This window comes from Myiozetetes cayanensis, unplaced genomic scaffold, assembly GCF_022539395.1.
Source record: "Myiozetetes cayanensis isolate MyiCay16 unplaced genomic scaffold, myiCay2020 scf1, whole genome shotgun sequence".
NCBI classification, from domain to species: domain Eukaryota; kingdom Metazoa; phylum Chordata; class Aves; order Passeriformes; family Tyrannidae; genus Myiozetetes; species Myiozetetes cayanensis.
The window spans coordinates 57,206,654-57,226,854 of NW_026086604.1; the positions used below are offsets into that span (position 1 = coordinate 57,206,654).

A 20,201-nucleotide genomic window follows, 5' to 3' on the forward strand; every position below is an offset into this window, starting at 1 on the left:
AGATGTCACTGTGCATTCTTGTGAACAACAGCGGACAGGCAAATAAAGGATGAAAATACTATGCTCAAATAATTTAAGGCAGTATAAACCCTGTGAGGTTGTACCAGTAGACAATAGAAGAACTGATTTAAGGCACTAACCACCAAAGCCAGACCTCTTCAAACAAAAATTGGTATTTGTTACCAAACAATTAGAGCAAATACCTTCAGATCAGATCCATGGACAAAGAGATTTTGCTCTGGGAAGAAAGCACACTGTCAATTCTTTTGTTTTTGCTGTCAGACTGTAAAAACATTGACTGCCCTTAATTCTCTTGGTTTTTCAATAGCATAGTCATTCATTCCTCAACACACCCATATACCTTTTTCTCTTCCTCTCCTTTTATGCTCAAAAGCTAAACTCACATAAAAATGTCTGCATGACAACCCTAAGGAAAGCAACTCTAACCTTAGGGTATTTAAGAGGAAAATAAGTCTTATAATTTTAAGTTTACATCTATATCAGTTTACAAAACCAGTTTACATTTAAAAACCTGAAAGGAACGTGTATCCCTGAGGAACAAGTTATATCCACACCAGTAGAGGGGAACACAAACAGACCCACTACAGGGAACAAGCTGTGCATTAGCATTTTAACTCGTATCAGTTTTTTGAAGCACTGCCTACTTACCTCCACTCACAATGCTTTTGGTGCACATTGTAGAAATTACCTGCACATGCCAGCTTGACTACTTCTAGATGGGACTGAGTTTGCATCATTACTCCAGAGGACTGCATAAATGAACCACCACTATGTGGGACCCAAACAGAGCTATATCATATTAAAACTCCAAAAACATACACAGCACAGAAAAAAAAGACCTTTCACAGCCAGTGTTTTGCCTTATGGATCCACTTTCATTGCACTACCCTGTCTGCTGATGCAGACATACTTATCCCAGCCTGAAATTTTGGCAGGGTGAAGCTAAGCTTTCTAAAGTTTCCTTTTTTCCTTTTTTTGCCTCACCTAGAAACATGGACTTGAATAATGTTTTAAAAACACAGAGAGTTCAACACTTGAAACTTGATTTGTGATTCTATATACCACCTGTGAGTTACTATATCCTTTTAAAAAGTTATCTATAAAAACATCAATAAAGCCTGAATTTTTAAACTCTTTTTCCACTACATTCAGAAGAAAAGCTAGGGCAAAACCAGGACAAAATAAGTTAACACTAGACACAAAGCCAAACACTGCCATTTATACTGCAGGTTAAAATTAGCAAAATAAAGAAGTCGATGGGATCTACTGTAAGTGCACATCTGTAACTGTAAACCAAATCTGACATGTACACATGAATATCGATGAAAGAGATACTTAATGCTTTCATAGTTGAAGCTATTTAATAACCCTTTTTGCTATAACAGTAAAGGAATTCCCCCAAAAGGAAACCCACAGTACAAAATTCTTGACGGATTCCTGTATTGACATATTCCTTTACAGGCAAAAGACAATCTCCTGAAGTCATAGCATTTTCCCTCCCCCAATTATTTATTTATCTGTTTTTTAAAGCTCATGTTTAGAGTCTGCTACCTTCCAATTTGATTTGGCTTGACAGTGGCCCTAAACTGCATGTATCTTCACTGGTGCTGCAAGTGGCAGCCCTTGGAATAGTGCTTCAAGTCCTGATGAATATCAGGGAGGCCGAGCTTGCAGGGCTAAACCACTGCTAAGTCACTAGCTGGTGTTGAGGTCACGCTGATGAAAATGCCTACCTATGCCACTGCTCCATGATACACTTTTTCACTTCTTACACATCACTTCCCTGAATTAAGGACTTATCTTAACTTTGAGGATGCACCATCAAACAAGTACTTCTGAAAAGTGCCCATTATGACATCCCTTTCAAGGCCTTCCAAAAGTTTGAAATGAACATATTTAAGCCAGCAGGTGTAAGTAATTAAACTTTTATTCATGATCTCATTTGCACATGACTAAAAATGTTCACCACAAAATGCAAACTTTCAGTTATCTCATATATTTAGTGGTGAAAATAGTCGTCTCTTAGTAGTAAAACACCAAGGAGTACATCACAGAAGAGTCAGAAATAGATTTCATTTATCATTTTTCACCCCCTCACAATGTCCATGACAAAGTTACAGATTTTACCAAAGCCTAGAAGTCCCAGAACACATTTTACAGTCACCTGAGTGTTTGGCAGGAATAGTACTATTTAGTAGCAGTTACTTTTTTCTGCCTTTTTTGAAAAAATATGTATTTTTCACATAAGTGAGACAGACATAATTGGGTCAAACACTGAATTTCATATTTCACCTGAATTTTTCAATGGGATACAAACAGAACAGTTTGCTAGGAGGAGTATCAACAACAACTGTAAGAGCAGATGCCAGAAGAAATGGAAAAAAAATCAGCTCATTATAGCCTGATTGGTAGGGCCCAACTGCTTACAGGCACCTATAACCACTACTCCACTCAGTTTTATTCATTACATTGAATTTGCATTCCATTCAAACATACTATGCTTAAGAAGACAACATGATTTTTTAAGTTAAGTTGTGTACACAGACAAATACACGTACACAGTTTTGGTAGTCATTTAAAGCTGTAAAATGTGTATGTAAAGAGAGTCCTATGGACCCCATTACAGATTAAAGAGAAATAACCACAATCAGTGTTACATACAAAACAATATTCTAACAAAGAAACCAATACAGTTATCAAATAATTCATTAGAGAATAAAATTGTTATATAAAAAGAGAAATGCTGCCTTTTTATCACTTCAGAGCAGCACATAAGAAGGCAACATTAAGAAAAGTGCACAGCAGAAAAGAATTTTTCAGTTTTCTGAAAAAGTTGAATTTTTCTTCAGACATGAGGCTTTTGTCCAGAAACATATTGGGTTAGGATTGCTTATACTCTCTTCCAGAGAATGTATTCTCTTCTTGCATTAGTTCTCCGTTAAGGCGCTTACTCTGACATGTAGGAACGGTACATCAGGGCCACGATAATTGCTGCTATTGCCGGGATCACCCAGTTGGACCATGAACTAGAAGGAAGTTTTTGAAACATCAGTTTAGGAAGTGAAAACCAGCAAGTTAGAAAAGAAAAAAAAACACGAAAAAATAAGTAATTGCTTAAAGAAGTCCTTTCTCCCCACTCCAAAAAATACTTAAAATTCAGGGCTTGCCTGTAATACTCTAGACAAGTAAAAAAGTTGGTACTGTTAAAGCTTTGTACTAAAGCTTACAAGAAGCTTGCTTACTAGGGAAGAGTAAAACCCTAGACATGTTTGAAGTCATGGCCTGCTGCCCAGAATATCATTCATTCAAAAATTATTTAAGTAGTAGCAGCACATGACACTTAAAAAGCACTCAAGCTCCTCACCCAGAGGGGCATGGAACAGTCCTCTGAGGTTTCAGCAGTAGGCAACTGTCAGCAGGATACAACTTTACAAAGTTTGATTCAGTGGTGTTCCAAAGTGTTTTCCAACCCCCTCCTAATTCCGACACATTCTTCTTAATACACAGAATCCTCTTATTTCCCACAGACACAACAGCAATAGCAAATTTTAAAAGAGAGGCATCCATGTCAGTAAAACAGTTGGCAATGGCACTAAGGGTCTTCCATTAACATGGCAGAGACTCCAGAAATAAAGGCCTGTGCAAAACAAACCATTTGGTAGATACTGACATATGTCAATAATGAGAGAAATATCTACCTAGTAAGCTGACATGCTTGTAAAGTGATACACAGATGCCAGCTTGGACTCTATACAGAACATAAATTTTCATGCACCATCCTCTGACATTAAAGCTTCCAGCAGTTAAAAGCTATTCAGCTTTCTAAGCTTTAGAAACACCGTCACAGGGAACTTCAAGATTGACATAAGGTGTCATACTGTACCTGGAAGTAGACTGAGCAGTGGTAATAAGAGTTTCCTGGAAAGCAAAGCATAAAAAGATATTTACATCAGGCAGACACCCCTCTCCATCTTAACTAGTCCCCCAGTTTCTCAAAACTCTTTAGGTGGGACTAATTTAGAAACAACTCAGTTCATGCATTTGGAAAGCATCTTCTCATAATTCATGTAACAGTTCTGTTGTATTAGAGGCCAGCTAGAAGCAGTTTCCATAGCCAACATTGCATCAAGTTCCTAAACCAATATCATCAAGAAGAATTTTGCTGCAAATTTTCCATGAAGCTAACTTCAACCTCAGCTTACATTTGAAAAGTTTTAGTCACCAAAAAGACATAAATCCATTACTTGACTAAAATCTAATGGAAAAGACTCTGGATTAATTCACAAATATTTTTTTATATTGAAACTACATGAAGAAAGCCACTAATTTACATCTAAAGGCTTATTAAACTCAGGTTGTTTAGTGTGATGTTTCAGATTGTCCAAGAATCAGTCAGATTGTTATAGCTGTTTCTGATATTGACTTGAACTTCTTGTTCAGTTTCCACAGAGAAAGCAGCACTACAAGATCAAAATCCAGATGGGTATGTGTGCACAGTTTATATGAAGACTTATTAATTTGAATAATTCTAATTGAACACGATCCTAAGTGCATTTGAAAGATCTAAGTATTAAAACTCTACTTAAATTTGGTGGTACAAGATCTATCATTGAAAAATGAATTACTTCAGTATCAGAACATTTGAAATTGATTTAAAGAAAGATTCTCAACATCCTCTCAAAGGTCCAAGCACACTACTTCTGCAAGCACCCAAATCTTCCTAGGTTTACATGTGACAAATACCATGTTTAAAAGAATATGACTCAGTAATTACATCTATGTTGCTTTTGCAAACATCTCAGTGAAAAACTAATCCCAAAGCCAAACAGCATGGAAGAGCTTGTGCCTACACTGTCAAGGCTAACACCTTCTACAAGAGACTTGGCATATCCAGGGCTACGGGATGGCTCCTCCCACACCAAGACAGTAAGAGAAATAGGGCCCAGCTCATAAAAAACTCTTTTTTTACTCTATGACACTGGACACAAACACTGAGGGTTACTTTAAACACAGTGCAAGGGCAAGCAGGACATCTGAAAGCCCAAGGCCTTCTGACAGTTCCTAGAGAGCCAGGGCACAGAGCCCACCTAACCTGTCACATTGCCCACCCAGAGTACAATGCAAAATGAAACTGTCTTTCTGCAGCCACACATGCTAGAGAAAAGCACCCCAAACTCCTTCTGAAATGATGGAACATAAGTCTAGTGTAGCTATTTGGATACATCTTAGCTCCCAACTGACTATACATTGGCCAAATTAATATTCTAAGTACTTGTTCAGTGAGCTTACTCAAAGGATTATCTACAACTTGCACTGGGCAGTCTGCTTCTCATTTATCATTTCTCCTCTTACAGCTTAAGTGAAACTGCCCTGAAGTTCAAAAGAAATCTGAATAACAGATGTTATTCTTGATGGGAAGAAGCTCAGAATTCCAGCAACTACTCCATTTCTTATTTTTATTGGCATACTAGTTTCAGTCCTAAATTAATAATAACGTTAATAACTAATACAGTGAACAGTTCAGAGAGTGTATACATATACATATTTTTATATAGATATACATATAAAATTTACTTTCTTTAACTGATTTATGTAATTGGTAGATATTACAAAAGTGATTACTTTTAAGAAACAATCTCTCAAATAGCAAGAGTAAGATCCTATTCTTACTAAGCTTCATTTAAAACTAATCTTTAATTATTTCCTAAGCATATTGCCGTACTGGTAAGCCAGCCCTCAGCAAACATCCTCTGTAGACACAGCAGCAGCAATTCTAGAGTCACCTTTTTGCTATAGTATATCATCACATTTAGTAACCTCCTGGTTTGAAGCCACACAAATTAAAGAAAATAACATTTAAGAGGAAGAATAATTTGAAGCCATAACAACAGGTTGAAGAGATTTATAACCTGAACCACCACACTTAAATCAAGCTGAATTATTTTTATTTCTGAGGGTATACCATTTAGACACAGACACACAGACACTGTCCCTAATGCCTAAAAGAAACAATGTGGCATTTCAAGAAACACACTTACTGTTGGTTTCTGAAGCTTTGGTCTATCATCCTGTGGGGAAAACAAGCAAGAAACATTTAGACAAAATCCAAAAGCATTAAAACTAAACCAAACATACACCACTTATCACTACATTGTGTTTGCAATTTATTCTGTTAACATGTAAGTATTTTTCCCTAGATAAAAGCACACTTGCAACAGGGCAGATGTCAGTGTGTGATTTTGAGCTACCATAAACAAGATCACTTCCTTAAACAATACTTCCCAGTATGCAATAAAGAAGTGAAACCTGAGCCTCCAACAAATGTCATTATTCTTTGTGCCCATGTTTTTGCCTTTCCTTTGTCTCTAGAGAGTACACATAACCTTAGCTTATACACTGATTGCAATTATGTTAGTTTACTTCTACTTAGTCTACTGGTATCATTGGGCAAAGTCAACTAAACAGTTTTGGTCCAACGTCCACTGGACCAAAGGTCCTGAATTCTATGGATCTTTCATAAGCTCATGAAGTTTTACTTGGCATAGTCACGTTCATTACATAAAAGCCCAACAGTATATAATCTTTTCAGTGCTGCATTTGTACATTAAACTACCAAGCTGTTTGTTTCATATCAAATGAAAACAGGCACTTGCAAAACAAAGAAGGACTGGACTGATAGCCAGGTTAAGAACAACGCTACTGGCATCGACTGCCATCTGAAGTACATGGCAAGTCCGCAAACATGCATCAGAGTTGAGTTATTTCTTATTAAAAGAAGCTACACTAGTAACATTTATCAAGAGAGATCATGAGACTGAAACAAGATCAAGACTCTTACTGTGAAATAGGTTACTCAAGACAGTGATATTTACCCAGAATGCAAGACAAAACACACAAAAAACTGAAGAGAAAAAGAGAAGAGGCAGAAATGGGCAGTAAAGCAGAGCAGATGGGCACATTAGCAGCCTAAACCTCTAGCTAGTGGTTTTCAACAATTAAGATGCAGGAGAGTTTAACTATGGTCTAGCTGAAGGAAGCCAAGGCAGCATCTCTGTAGATAGGAAGAAATCCTTCAAAACTTGAGACAGCAGAAAGGTGCTCATTAAAAGTACAGGAAACGGTATGGACAAGAAGTGACAGACGATCCGGTGGGAACTGATCATAAACAACCCTGATAACCACAAGTAGGGCAGCTTAAAACAGGGGGGAGCCAGAGAGAGGGAAGACAGAGCCTCAAACTAGAAGCACAATGCTTATAAATAGCCATTTTTCTAAACATACATACGAAAAGCCAGGGTTCTACTTTTAGATGCAGATGAAAGCCTGGCAGATATATATTTACAATGATGAAAATGTGAAAGCAGCTGTTAAGTAGGCACTCTGCATACTGACATAGGAAAAGGTCTAGACATTCTGACATATCACCTTTAAGGGTTACAGAGTTTCATTATAAAACTGACAGGATACACCAGAAATGGCATGATTCCATATTCATGGAATACGGCACAATTGCGTTTATACAAGAACTAGGCCATAAGACAGTGTGAAAAATGTGACCATCCTTACACTACATTAATCAAATGCCTTCACACTGGGGGCACTTGTCTCCAGCCCAGGTCCCTCCACAAAACAGCTGCAGGCCTGGAATCCAACCAAGCTAGCAGTTCTTCCTGATTTTGAAGTAAATTACCAGATAAAAAACCAGATGGAAAAACATTACAGTAAAAGAAAAGTAATGGCACTCTCACACACTCACCGGATGAAGTTCCCCAATAATAAAGGATTCTGACAAACTCCTTGCATCTGTGGAATGCCCAACATCTTCAAAGTTCTCAGTAGCATCTCCTCCAGCTTGTTCCCTAAGGACCTCTTCACCTCCTGGGTGCTGCAATTTTTAATGAGTTTGAATTTGTTACTGAAATTTTCATTCTAGAAATGGAAATTCTTCATTTTTACATTTATAAACTTAAAAAAAAAAAAAGCAAAATCAACTGCTAGACCTTCTATAGCAAACAAATCTTTCTAAATAACTGGAGAGTTTTATGTACTCTCTGAAGTCGAACTCAAAGAAGCTAAGTATTTCATGGCAACAAAGTAGAAAGAGGCATCACCCCTTGTAAATAAAGCATTTAGCCTGTTGTGCGGGGATCATTTTGTATTTTAATAGCCCAACTATTATCTGAAGTCATATTCTGTGTTCTGACTTCTGCAGAAAATGTGTATTTTTATCCAAGCAATGCTTTATACAGCAAAAAGGATAAAAGCCAAAAGGTATAAGCTGCAGCCAGAACATCCCAGGAAGACGTAACAAAAAAACCTGTTCACAAGAAGCGTAACCAAGCATTGGCAAAACAAGCTGGAAAGGTAGCACACAGAATCTCCATCCTTTGAGGCTGTCTACACAAGATGCTAAGGAACCTGACCTTCAGCTTAATCCTGGTTTGTGCTGAGGGTTGGGGTCAGATTACTTTCAAGGGTCCTTTCCCAAAGAAATTAATATACAAATATCGAGTAAGCCAGCTACTTTGGAACTGTTTAAGCACAGCTGAAAGTCATATGAGACACTAGAATAGCAATTTGGCTTTCATAGACTATAGAATACCAAATCCACAATGCTGATAAAACCTTGAGACATAGAGAAGTCATCTCCCAATATCTTCTAATGCATCACCCCATCACCATTCCCTTAACCTAAATTCCTGTTCTCCATTAACTGCTATTCTGCCCCAGGATACGCTTTCGGGATCTTATGAAGTTCCACATTTCCATTCATTAACTAACTCTGCCTGTATATACTGCAAGATATATCACACGGTCTCAGTGAATTTCCTCAGCTTCAAGTTATTCATATAACAGATTAGTAACATGCCCAAAATTCAACATTCAACTTTCAAGTAAAAAACTACTACATAAACATAGGGAATGATTAGGTCAGCAAGTAATAAACACTTACTAGTACTGCCTTGGATTAAGGCAACCATGGAATGGATATTAGCACTTTACCAGTGGCAGAGTAAATAAAAGGCTTTGGAGCCTCAATCCAGTTTTTAATACTTCTGACTACAGGATCTAAAATTTCTACTACTTAGGGTCATCTAGCCTGGAGCATAGTTGACCAGAAAGGCTATGCTTAGCCATTAGATTAAAATAAATGGCATAAACATTCCTGCTAGTCTAGCAATTCAGGTTAGCATTTACTTCAAATCAACCATATTAATCTCATATCAAACCTTCTCTTCCAATAAATATAAGATTTGTTTATACAGATGAAGAAAACACTACTATAACCAGTTTCCAGGAGTTCCAGAACTCCAAAACTTGAATCTTTGCAGTAAAAGCAGACATTTATTTTACTAGATAAGGAAAGTTGAGGAGAAAAGAAAAAAAAAATCCCCAAAAACCACCAAAACCCCAACACAACACTTTTTAAAGAGCCAAGATACCACAGCTATTAAGGTAAGGGATTCCTACCATGACTAAGCAAAAGCAAGCTTAAGCAATTGATAGAGAGATTAGACATAGGAACTGAGCCAAAAAAGGTTAAAGGAGTGCATGCAGAGTAAAGATTATGCAAGCAGATGTGCAAATATGGCAGGCTCACCAAAATCCTGCCCTTGAATTCATTCTGATAAGTATTCAGGAAAAGGACTGGAGTAAAGTTTAGGGATCACTCAAGTTCAGTGCCTTGAAAGGGTACTTCAGAACTTGGGTCTAACAAGCTCTCCCAGGTATTGACTCAACTAAGTCTTCAGAGAATTCCTTCAGCAACATGGGTTTGGAGGGTTTGTTTAGGTTAGGTTTTTAATACCATTCTAAAGAATTGTGCTCCCCAAAACAGAAAAATATATGTAGCAACTTCAGCGCAAAAGGTGGCACAACTCCTTGGAAAACATGCTTAGCAAACAAGGTATGAACTAGCAGCAAAAGGTACCAAAGTTAAACACCCCATAAAGCACCAGTAGCATGTAAACTCATACTCATGCACTGCAATGAAACCAATCCCTATTCACACAAGCACATAAAATACCACTTACCCCAGCAAGTCATCAAGATCACATCGTTTATACCAGTTCCCCCAAAAAATTCACCAGCCAACCAAACAAGTAGATACCTACCAATATAAGTGCATCTAAAATTACTCCACAAAGCACTTTAACAAACTACTCACAGGTTGGTTGCCAGCTACAGAACAATCATGTACTAACTTGTGTTCCCAAATCCCTCTCTTGTGCCACTACAAAGCAATCACGTAGCTTTGGGCAGCATCACTGAGGCACTCCAGCTCTTCTCTGTAGAACTAGTTTTAGGTCTAACCAGTAACTGATCCCTCTGTCTACAAACCCACAATATTAGTGTCACCACAGTGACTGCAACCAACCCTCTCTAGCAGCCCTCTGAGTGTCTATCACTTATCAGCTGAAGGGAACAACTTCACCCTGATCTCTGCCACCACAGCTGGAAAACTGGTATATTTTTTTTTCTGACATAAGCAAGGCTAAGTACAGAGAATCACACACAGAATTCCAAACTTTAAGCCATCTACCAGATGATGCTACTAGTAATGTACTAGACATAGATAAAAGTAATTTGAAACTAAACACTTTGCTTTTAGAGGGCACCTCTGTATAACAATACAAACTTACAAACCCTGTGCAAACAACTAGCACTCAGTGCAAGCAATTAATGAAAATATTTCACCTCCCCTAATGAAAGAGAGTAACTGTAATGTCTCACACAAAGGGCAGGAACTGACTTTTCTATCAAAAGCTGAGCATTTTCCATGGTTGGATGAGTTTCCCAAAGTTTGTTTATACAAGGCCTTTGTTCATGCTTCTGCCTGGTAAACAAAGCTTGCTACCAGAACAGCTACTTTAATGAAGATCCTCTAGACAGATTCTGGAATGGGAAAGCCCAAAAGACTACACAGATAGTGACTCCTAAACCAAAATCCTGGTGATAAAAATAATTGAAGAGTTCTTGCAGGTAAAACTGGGGTTCAAGGGAAATGAAAAAGCTTTTGATGATAAATTAAGATAGCCTGACATATTCCTAGACATTCCCAACATACTGACATAAATAAGTTACATGCATAACAGATGTCTGTACAAATCCAGCACTAGTATGTAGCATAAACTAATCCCTAACAGCAGCACAATAGAAAGTTTTAGATAAAGCAAGTAAGCAGTTAATCTTGCTGCTCTCATCTGGGTCAAAAGTCTGAGTTACTTCATCATGAGCTCCATCTTTTCTCCCCCTCGCTACAGTCATGCAGATTTCTCAGTGTCATAGTTCAAGACTATTAAAGCATAACTACCTTAATTTGCAGTTCCTGCCCCCCTCCCTTCCCATACTGGGGGAATAAAATCTAGGGTCCAATTTAAATTATAGGGAGATTAGCAAAGGTCTCCATCAATGGCAGTCACAAATTCACATTTTACTTTCTGCACTACAGGGAGGAGAAGCAGAAAGAGGGCAGGGACAGAGCCAGAAACACCCAGAGAACATCAGCTTTATTATGCAAGACAGACAGACAAACGCTTGTTTGTTTCAAGGGTACTTTCACGTAGTCTGAAAAGAGTCCAAATTATTTCCATCACCTATTTAAGTTAAAAGACAGAAATTGTCTGCTCATGTAAAATGTTAGGAGCCTAGGAGAGAAGATGTCTCTCTGAGTGTATTTTTGAAAACCATCATCAGGGTTTTAGATGAAGCGCAAAAGAAACACCCAGTATCTGGGTCCCTGTCCTGGTTCCATCTAATAGAGTTCCATTTTCTTTTTGGAGGTTGGTGCAGTGCTGTACTTTGGATTCAGTACAAGATTAATGTTGATAGCACACTGATGGTGTAGTTGCTGCTAAGTGGTGCTTACTCCAAGTCAAGGACTTTTCAGTGTCCCGTGCTCTGCCAGTGAGCAGGTGCACAAGAAGCTGGGAAGAAGCACAGCCAGGACAGCTGATCCAAATGGCCAAAGGGGTATTCCATGCCATAGAACACTACACCCAGTATATAAACTGTGGGGAGCTGGCTAGGAGCTGCAGATTGCTGCTTGGGAACAGGCTGGGCCTGGGTCAGTATCAGTGTTTTTGTCCCCCTTTTTATTACAATAATTATATTTTATTTCAGTTATTAAACTGTTCCTTTTTTCCCCTGATTCCCTTCTTCATCCCACTGGGACAGGCGGGAAGAACAGTGAGCAAGGGGCTGCAGGGTACTGGGGCTAAACCACAAAAGTGCCCATTTCCAGTTACACCATGCTGCATTTTGAACAAAAGAGTGCTAAGAAGTGCTATTTCTCAAAGCATTTTCAAATCCTCCTGCAAGCTTCATCAGAGCTTAAGGAAGTGATAACATCAGATTTAATCCTCAGACTACAAGGTTCTGCAATAGCAATTCATACGGTACACTGGCAGACTTCAAATGTGCTAATACTGGCACCTTTCATTGTAAGCTGCTCACTATTTTAAACATGGAAGGCATTATGCTACTCCTCCACAATACTGTCATACTGAATGAATATAACTTATTGCCACACAGGGGAGAGAACATTTTTCATCCTGGCACAGTAAAACAATATTTGCTTTTTGCCCTTTATTTGATCAGCATTACAAAACACATTTAGTGAGAGCTGTCCATTCTGTTTAGAAGAAGTGCTGTGAAATCACAAGTTCATACCTTATGGAAAAAATGTAAACGTATTGACCAATAATGTTTTTTGCTGAATTCCGAGACCACAACAATTGAAGTAACCTAAACAAAGTCCGTATTACATTAATATTAAATGCGTATCACAGTTGGTTTCCAGAACAAAAAAATCCTTTCTGGTAGAGATGTTTCTATACATGTCAGCTTTTTTGCCTAGCTTAAGGAGTCCAATCAAGTTCCCACAAAAGCCTCACCACATCAGCAAGCAGATCAAGACACTGACCATTCATTCTTACAGGCCCAGTTACTCTTGTTTAGCTCATTAGATTGATGTCAAAGCCTGACTAGAGGGATTACCTTATTAAAATTATGGGGAAATACCACAGGGCATTGCCAACATACTTAGTCCCTTAATTGATATTTAATGTTACTCAGATATGTAATTACCTGCAATACAGATATAGCCATGAGCTCCTGCTGTGATTACACATGCATTTCTAGTAGCTATTTTCCTTTAAGAGACATAGGACGTTATCCTGATTTCAGCTGGTACATAGTTCATTTTCTTCTTAGTAGCTGGTACAGTGCAGCACTTTGGATTTAGCATGAGAATAATGTTGATAACACACTGATGTTTTGGTTGTGGCCAAGCAGTGCTTACCCAAATCAAGGACTTCTCAGTGTCCCATGCTCTGCCAGCAAGCAGGTGCACAAGAAACTGGGAGGGAGTATGGCCAGGACAGCTGATCCAAATTGGCCAAAGGGATATTCCACACCGCAGAACATCATGCTCCATCCATAAACTGGGGGGAGTTGGCAGTGAGCCACCAATCACTGCTCAGGAATAGGCTGGGCATCAGTCAGTGGGTGGTGAACAGCTGTGTTGTGCATCATTTGTTTCTCTTGAGTTTTATTCCCCTCTCTCTCTCCTTTTCATTACAATTATTGTTATTATATTTTACCTTATTTCAATTATTAAATTGTTCCTATATTGACCCACAAGTTTCACCTTTTTCTAATTATCCTCCTCATTCACAGGGTGGGAGGGGAAGCGAGCTGCTGTGTGGTACTCAGGTCTCTCTGGGGTTAAACTGCAAGACCTGAAACTAGGAAAGGCTTCCCAAATTTTCTGTAAGACAGGTCCAACGGCCTTTGAATGACAGAGATAACGTACAAGTTTCTGTTTTCAAGCACAGCCTTTCGTGCCACAGAAATTAAACCTTTTATATACTGCACTCCAAAGGCTGAGGTCTCTTGACTTTCTCTCCTACAATTTGATAATCAAAGAAAATTAAGAGATGAAATATTCAAGTTATTAAGTTTCCCCAATATCTGCCATTTAAAAAAACCAAACGCAATAAAAAAGCAATTGCTGGGATCTTTATCTTCAGTAACTCCAAGGATAAGGTGTCAAAGTACACAACTGTTTCCCAATCCATCAGAACTTTATATTTCCAGTGATCTTTTTTAAGCCTTGCCAAGCTACTATGGGTCACACCATGTGATGCCTCTGCTCCTACTCAGTCTCACCACTCCTAACACATACACATCACCATCTTCAGTCTATTTACTATCTAACTTCAATCAAGTGTTTAAAGAGGCTGATGGTTCCCAAAAACCGAACAGGTTTCACTACATATCTACAAGCTCTGTGAAGACACCAGCTCGAGAGATGAAATACGCCCTTTAAGTACTGTAATGGAGCAAAAAGCAGCTGCACACTTCCACTTATTAAGTGTGAGAACATCCAAGGTGTCTTCAGGACGGAAGCACAGTAAAGTTTTCAACTTCATTATTAATAGGAAAATATTTCCATAATTTAATGCAGTAGCTGAAAATATTGTTCATTGATTTAAGAAGTGGGACTGGTGAGTTCAGATTCCGTTCCCATTTCTTCACTCCCTTGTAAACTAATACTTCTAGTTATTTACTACTTACAATGAGCATGAGTGAGGGGATGCTTTGGCAGTGCATCCTTTTTAGTGCTACTAGACTTGAATTTTAATGGTCCACATTTAATTCTTAAAATATATTAAGCTTCTCTACTCCTGCAAGGAGCTGCAAAAAATAAATAAACCTGAGTTTAACCAATAACGCTACTGAAACAGCTCACATAATCCCCACTTGGAGAAGGGTTTACTGTACTCTGGAATGAACCAGTAAGAGGCTAGCTCCAATTTCTCCTCAGCTGGCACATGTAAATGCCTCAGGGTGTCTGACAGTGTCAAAAGAATTAGCATAACACTTAATAAGTTAAACTATCAAAAGCATCCAAAAAAGGTTTTAAAAAAAGTGCCCTATGAAATATCTTAATCTAAGGGTTCCACATTACAAAAATCACCAACACAATGAACATTAAAATATCCAAGACCTTTCCCTAGGAGTGTAGCTTCACTTAGATACTTCAGGTAACTATTTTCAACAATCTCATTGATTTATTATTTCAGAATGACTCCAAAATTGCAGATCCAAAACCAGCCATTCTATTGCAAGGTGTTTAGTGTAAGGTTAAAGTCTGACCCTTGTGTACCAGAGTGTCTTAAGACATCCCCCAGTTGTCCAAAAAACCCAACTCTTTAAATGCTTACAAACTGAATTCTTTTGATATGCTGCTGAATTATAAATGTTGTCCTGAAGGCTGAAATTAAAATTTTCTTGAGAAATTTACACAAAGTAGTGCCTCTTAATATTGCCCAGTTTCACCACATGAACTGAAGGAATAGGTTTTCAACTACTTTAACTAAAAAGCTCATTAGATCTTGGATCTTTTTTTTGTGAAGGTTTTTTTGGTTTTGTGTTGTGTTTGGTTTGGGGTTTTTCTAAGGTGTGGGTTTTTTTGTTTCCCCTGCCAAATATGGACATTATACAATATGATTATGTATCAATCAGAACTAATCAAGTTTCCAAGAACAGCTACTTCAGTTTCACAAACTACATGAAATGCTTCATTCCCCTCCAAGGCTTCTGTAATTAAATTGATCCTTCCTGCATAAGCAGAGGTTTCCATAACAAAAGGATGAAGAAGACCAGGGCAGAGCTAGATGAAAAATAATCAAATTAGAGTCAGTAGATCACTTTCACAATCCACCTTGCTGAAAAGCCAAACAATTTGCACTGACACACAACTTAAGAATGAAATACTACCTGTCTCAACACTGCCTTTGAGAAATTGCTTGTCAACCCTTTCTTTGCAAAATGTTCAGTTTCTACTTTGAATTGCAAGTGTTTACAAGCGCAAAAATAAAGACAGGGCTACAGAACTACTGAGGCTTGAAATCTGTCATGTCTCTCTCTACCCATCTGAACTGAATTTTCAAGGAAATTAATGTAAGTCTACCATACACTTTTTAATCAGATGCTACGTCTTCTTTAGGAAGAATTTCTTCACAGAATGGGTGCTTACACATTGGAATGGGCTGCCCAGGGAGATGGCAAAGTCATCATCCCTGGAGATATTTAAGGAAAGACTGGATGTGACACTTAGTGCCATGGTCTAGTTGACATGGTGGTGTTGGGTCATAGTTTGGACTCAATAACCTCAGAGGCCTTTTCTAACCTAATCGATTCTGTGATTTTGTCTTTGCAAACTGGGAATAATGGAAGCAAGGGAGAAAACTCAAAATATCTAAATCTTGGTTCCATTTAATATGGAAAAAAAATTCTTAGTGGTTATATTTCTCCATCTCCACAGAAGAATCTTTTAGTCCAATAACTAAAATGCTCTTCATTAACCCTGACTATCAATGATTAAACCAACTGCTCACTGTCTGTAAGAGATCAAAAACATCAGCTACTAACAGGGGAAGAGAAAAAAACCAGCAAAACACAACCAAAGGAATCCAACGCGACTCTAGTCCTCAACACCGGAGTCTGAACTCATGCAGCTCCACAGCACCCCTCTGCCTGCTGGCGCTGAACAGATTAGGGTGGCAGTGAGATCACAGACCCTGGAGCAACGCTTGAGTTAATTTTCTGAACCTGGCTGCCTGTATGCAATGCCAGGTCTACCATGTCCTGCCAAAAACACAGGACTAAGGTCACCCATGATATATTCATTTGGCAGATATGTACACAAGCCCCTGTGACCAAGTGCCTTTACCAAGGATTGGATATAGGGAAAAATTTTTTACCATTAGAGTAGTGAGGTATTGGCATAGGCTACCCTGAGAAGTTGTGGGTGCCCCATCCCTGGAGATGTTCAAGGCCAGGTTGGATGGGGCTGGGAGCAACCTGGTCTAGTGGAAGGTGTCCCTGCCCATGGTAGGTGGGTTGGAATGGGATGAGCTTTAAGGTCCCTTCCAATCCAAACCACTCTCTGATTCTGTGACTATCAGAATAACTCCAAAATCTGCAACATTCTGGATGCTGTGATACTTTCCTTCCACTTCGTCAAGTTTCCCTCCTGTTCCATAATACAGCACACACTGTAACAGTGTGAAGAGAGGAGCTGCTGACCTTTTCGCTCACGAGATGATATGGCTCGGGGTCCCAGCTAAGTCTTCACTTTAAATCTTGCTCTCAGTCGGCACACTAGAGCAAGAGGCAGACAGATACCGCCCGTCTCTTGGCCACCCAACCTTCACAGAGACAGCCCGCTTGTCCGAGCGCTTAAAACTGACTCCAGTGTTTTTTTCTCCTTGTCCTCATTTCCCGCAAATTCACCTCGCAATTCGGAGGCCGAAGGTTTAAGGCCGACAGCGGGCCACACGGGAATGGGGCCGGGGCGCTCGGGTCTGTGCCGGCCGAGCGGCGCCCGGAGCCGCTTCCCGAGGGCGCTATCGCGGCTCCCGAGGGCGGCTCCCGCCGTGCCGCACCCCCCGGCCGGGGCAGGCGGACGGGAGCCCGTCCGGGAGCAGCCCCGGCCCCGCCTGGGGCACGGCGCGGGCTCCGGCAGCGCCCCGGGCAGTGTGGGCACCCACCTCGTCCAGGAACTTGGTGACATCGTAGATGCGGTGGTGCAGGATGATCCAGGTGCTCTGGCTGTTGTTGTGCTTCTGCACCTCCTCCAGGCGGTAGTAGCGGCCCCGCCACGACTCGCTGCCGGTTTCGCTGGAGCCCATGTCCTGTGCTGTCGTGCCTTGCACCGTCCCGTCCCGTTCCTTCCCGCACCCCAGTGCCCGCGGCTCCGCAACAGCGACTCGCCGGAGCCCTCACACACCAGCCGAGCCCGCACCGCAGGCCTATCACCGCCCGCCGCCGCCGCCCCGCCCCGCCCCTCCCTCCGCTCCGGCTTCTCATTGGCGGAGAGAGATGCCACTCAAGAAAGGCGCTCGGCCCGGCAGCGGCCGTGGGGGGGCGGGAGTTGCCCTCGTGCCCCGCCCCCTGTCTCACGTGACCATGTCCCGTGTCTCTGCCCGTGCGCGGCTGGGTGTGGGGAGCGGCGCTGGGATACACGCCCGCTGGACACAAACTAAGATACCCGATGTTTAACCTCAGCGCGAGGAGGAGCTTCTGTACGCTGAGGGTGGCAGAGCAGTGAAACAGGCAGCCTGAGGAAAGTCGTGGAGCCTCTCTGGGGACGTTCCAAACCCACCTGAGCACGTCCCTGTGTAACCTGCTCCAGGTGATCCTGCCTTGGCAGTGGAGTAGGACTAGAGCACCTGCAGAGGTCCCTTACAACACTAGCAGTTCTGGGACCCCGTGATGGTGCTTCCACATCTTCTCTGGGTAGCCTGTTGCAGTAGTGCCTCACCATCCTGGCAGTAAAGAATTTCTTTCTAACATTTAATCCAAGTTATCCTCGTGCCTCTGCGATAAAGCCGGCTGTGCTAGTGCAAACCCCTGCCACGGGCAATGCCCACCGCGCCGTGCCGGGCTGCCTCACCGCGCACACACGGCGCGGCTGTGCCTGGGCTCCCCCCGCGCCGGGCACGCCGCGCCCAGCGTTCTGCCTCGGCCCCGCCGCCGAGCTTCCCTTCCGGGGGGTCACTTCCCACCTTCCCGGGGGGGCTCACGGCCGCCGAGCCCCGCCAAGCTGTGGCCGCGGGGCGGCGCCCGAGGACGGCTGTGTTTGACCACCACGGCTGCCTTTGACCGCCGCGGCTGCCGCCGGTTTTCTCTCCACAGGTGCGGGCGGGAGCCTGCCATGCCAACAGGGCACACCCTTCCCTCTCCTGCCCCGTGTCTCACTACGCCAGGCGCTGGCCGGGAGCTTCCCCTCGCAGCCCACCCCACCCCCGGCTATCCCGGCAGGCTTGGAGGGCCTGGAGGCGCCCGCACGCCGCTGCCGCTGTTCCCGCGCAGCGCCCTGAGGTGATCCCGACAGAGGCGGCTCCGGGAGCCTTCCTGCCCCGGCTGCTTCCTCACAGCTGTCGCAGGAGCCCCTCGCCCTGCCTTGGGAGAGCTCTCCCGCGGGCCTTGGAGCGAGGCTTCCCTCGCTGCCGGCTGGGCTGAGGGCTCAGGGAGCAGCGCCTTCCCCTCCTTTCGGTGAGGCTCTGTCACCCGCCCAGCACCCTGTTTCCCCTCAGTTTTCTCTGAGGTAAAACCTGTTTCTTTAGCTCCTGTCTCAGATGTGTTTGATGGCTTTGTATGCCGGTCCAATACGGGTTCCCCCATTCCCACGCCACGTCCACACACAACTTGGTTGGTTGTCAGTACGGCAATAGTCAACAGCAGTAGTCCCGTGGGCACACTCCGACGTGACCATAGGCTGGATTGGGTTTGGTTTGGGGTTTTTTGTGGTATAGAATTTACCCAGCATGACCTGTCACCTTTCCTCAGAGCTGGTGCTTAGGGACGTGTTCTGCACCCTGTATGTGAGTGTGGGTGGGTGTGGGTGTGCATACTTCTTCACTGAACTCCACCACCTTCAGGTCCTGCCTCTACTTCTTTACCGTAAGCCTGACAGTAAGAGTAGCTACTGTCTGTGGTGGTATTCTCAGCTTTAATAAGGAAGCTCTTCACTCCATCTTTCAGGTTGTTACTGAAAATTGCAAATATCTCTGCCAGGCTCTGTGATTTACCTCCCTTTTCTGACAGAAAAACTGTGATAGCCGTTCTCTGACTTATGTTCTATTCAGCTTAGTAGGAACTCAGTGACGGTTTCAAGTTCGTGTGTTGTGATTATTGGCATCTAAATATTGGCATCTAAAGGTGTAATTTCTCCCACACACGTAAAGTTCTCTTACTTGTACAGAAGGCAGTTGGGTTTATTTGCTGTGATTTATAACTGGTAGTTCTTTCGTAACTGGTAGTTCTGTGTTAACTGGTACTTCTCTCTTTATCCTCTCCCCTGGTGGCAGAAGCCTTTTGCAAGCACTTTGTTCCCTTTAGCTTTTAAGATGTCTGGGAAGATTTAACTTACGCGTTGTACAGCGAGCGGTTCCCACAGGGGAGCTGGCCTCAAACAGCAAGCAAACACTGTAGCATTGCAGCATGTGTTTTACAACATCTCTGCCACAAAAATCCCCAATAAACGTTATGAAAGCAGAGGACTCAGGCTTTCTTTTCTGGGTTTGCAAAAGGGCAAGATTTTTTTTCTCATTCGTTTAAAATAGTCCTTTCCCTTGAGCTGTAGCTTTTGGAATTCCCTGATGAAG

The 20,201-nt window shown here is 41.8% G+C and overlaps 1 protein-coding gene across 1 annotated transcript; it reads right to left on the minus strand.

Annotated features, from left to right (window-relative positions):
* Positions 1–1,930: 1,930 nt before the first annotated feature.
* LOC126643143 (cytochrome b5) lies at positions 1,931–17,901 on the minus strand. Its single transcript, XM_050321322.1, is given in 7 exon segments — positions 1,931–3,047; positions 3,905–3,939; positions 6,060–6,089; positions 7,778–7,906; positions 17,583–17,744; positions 17,747–17,866; positions 17,869–17,901. Coding segments are annotated over 7 exon segments (588 nt in total). The 3' UTR covers positions 1,931–2,968.
* Positions 17,902–20,201: the final 2,300 nt, after the last annotated feature.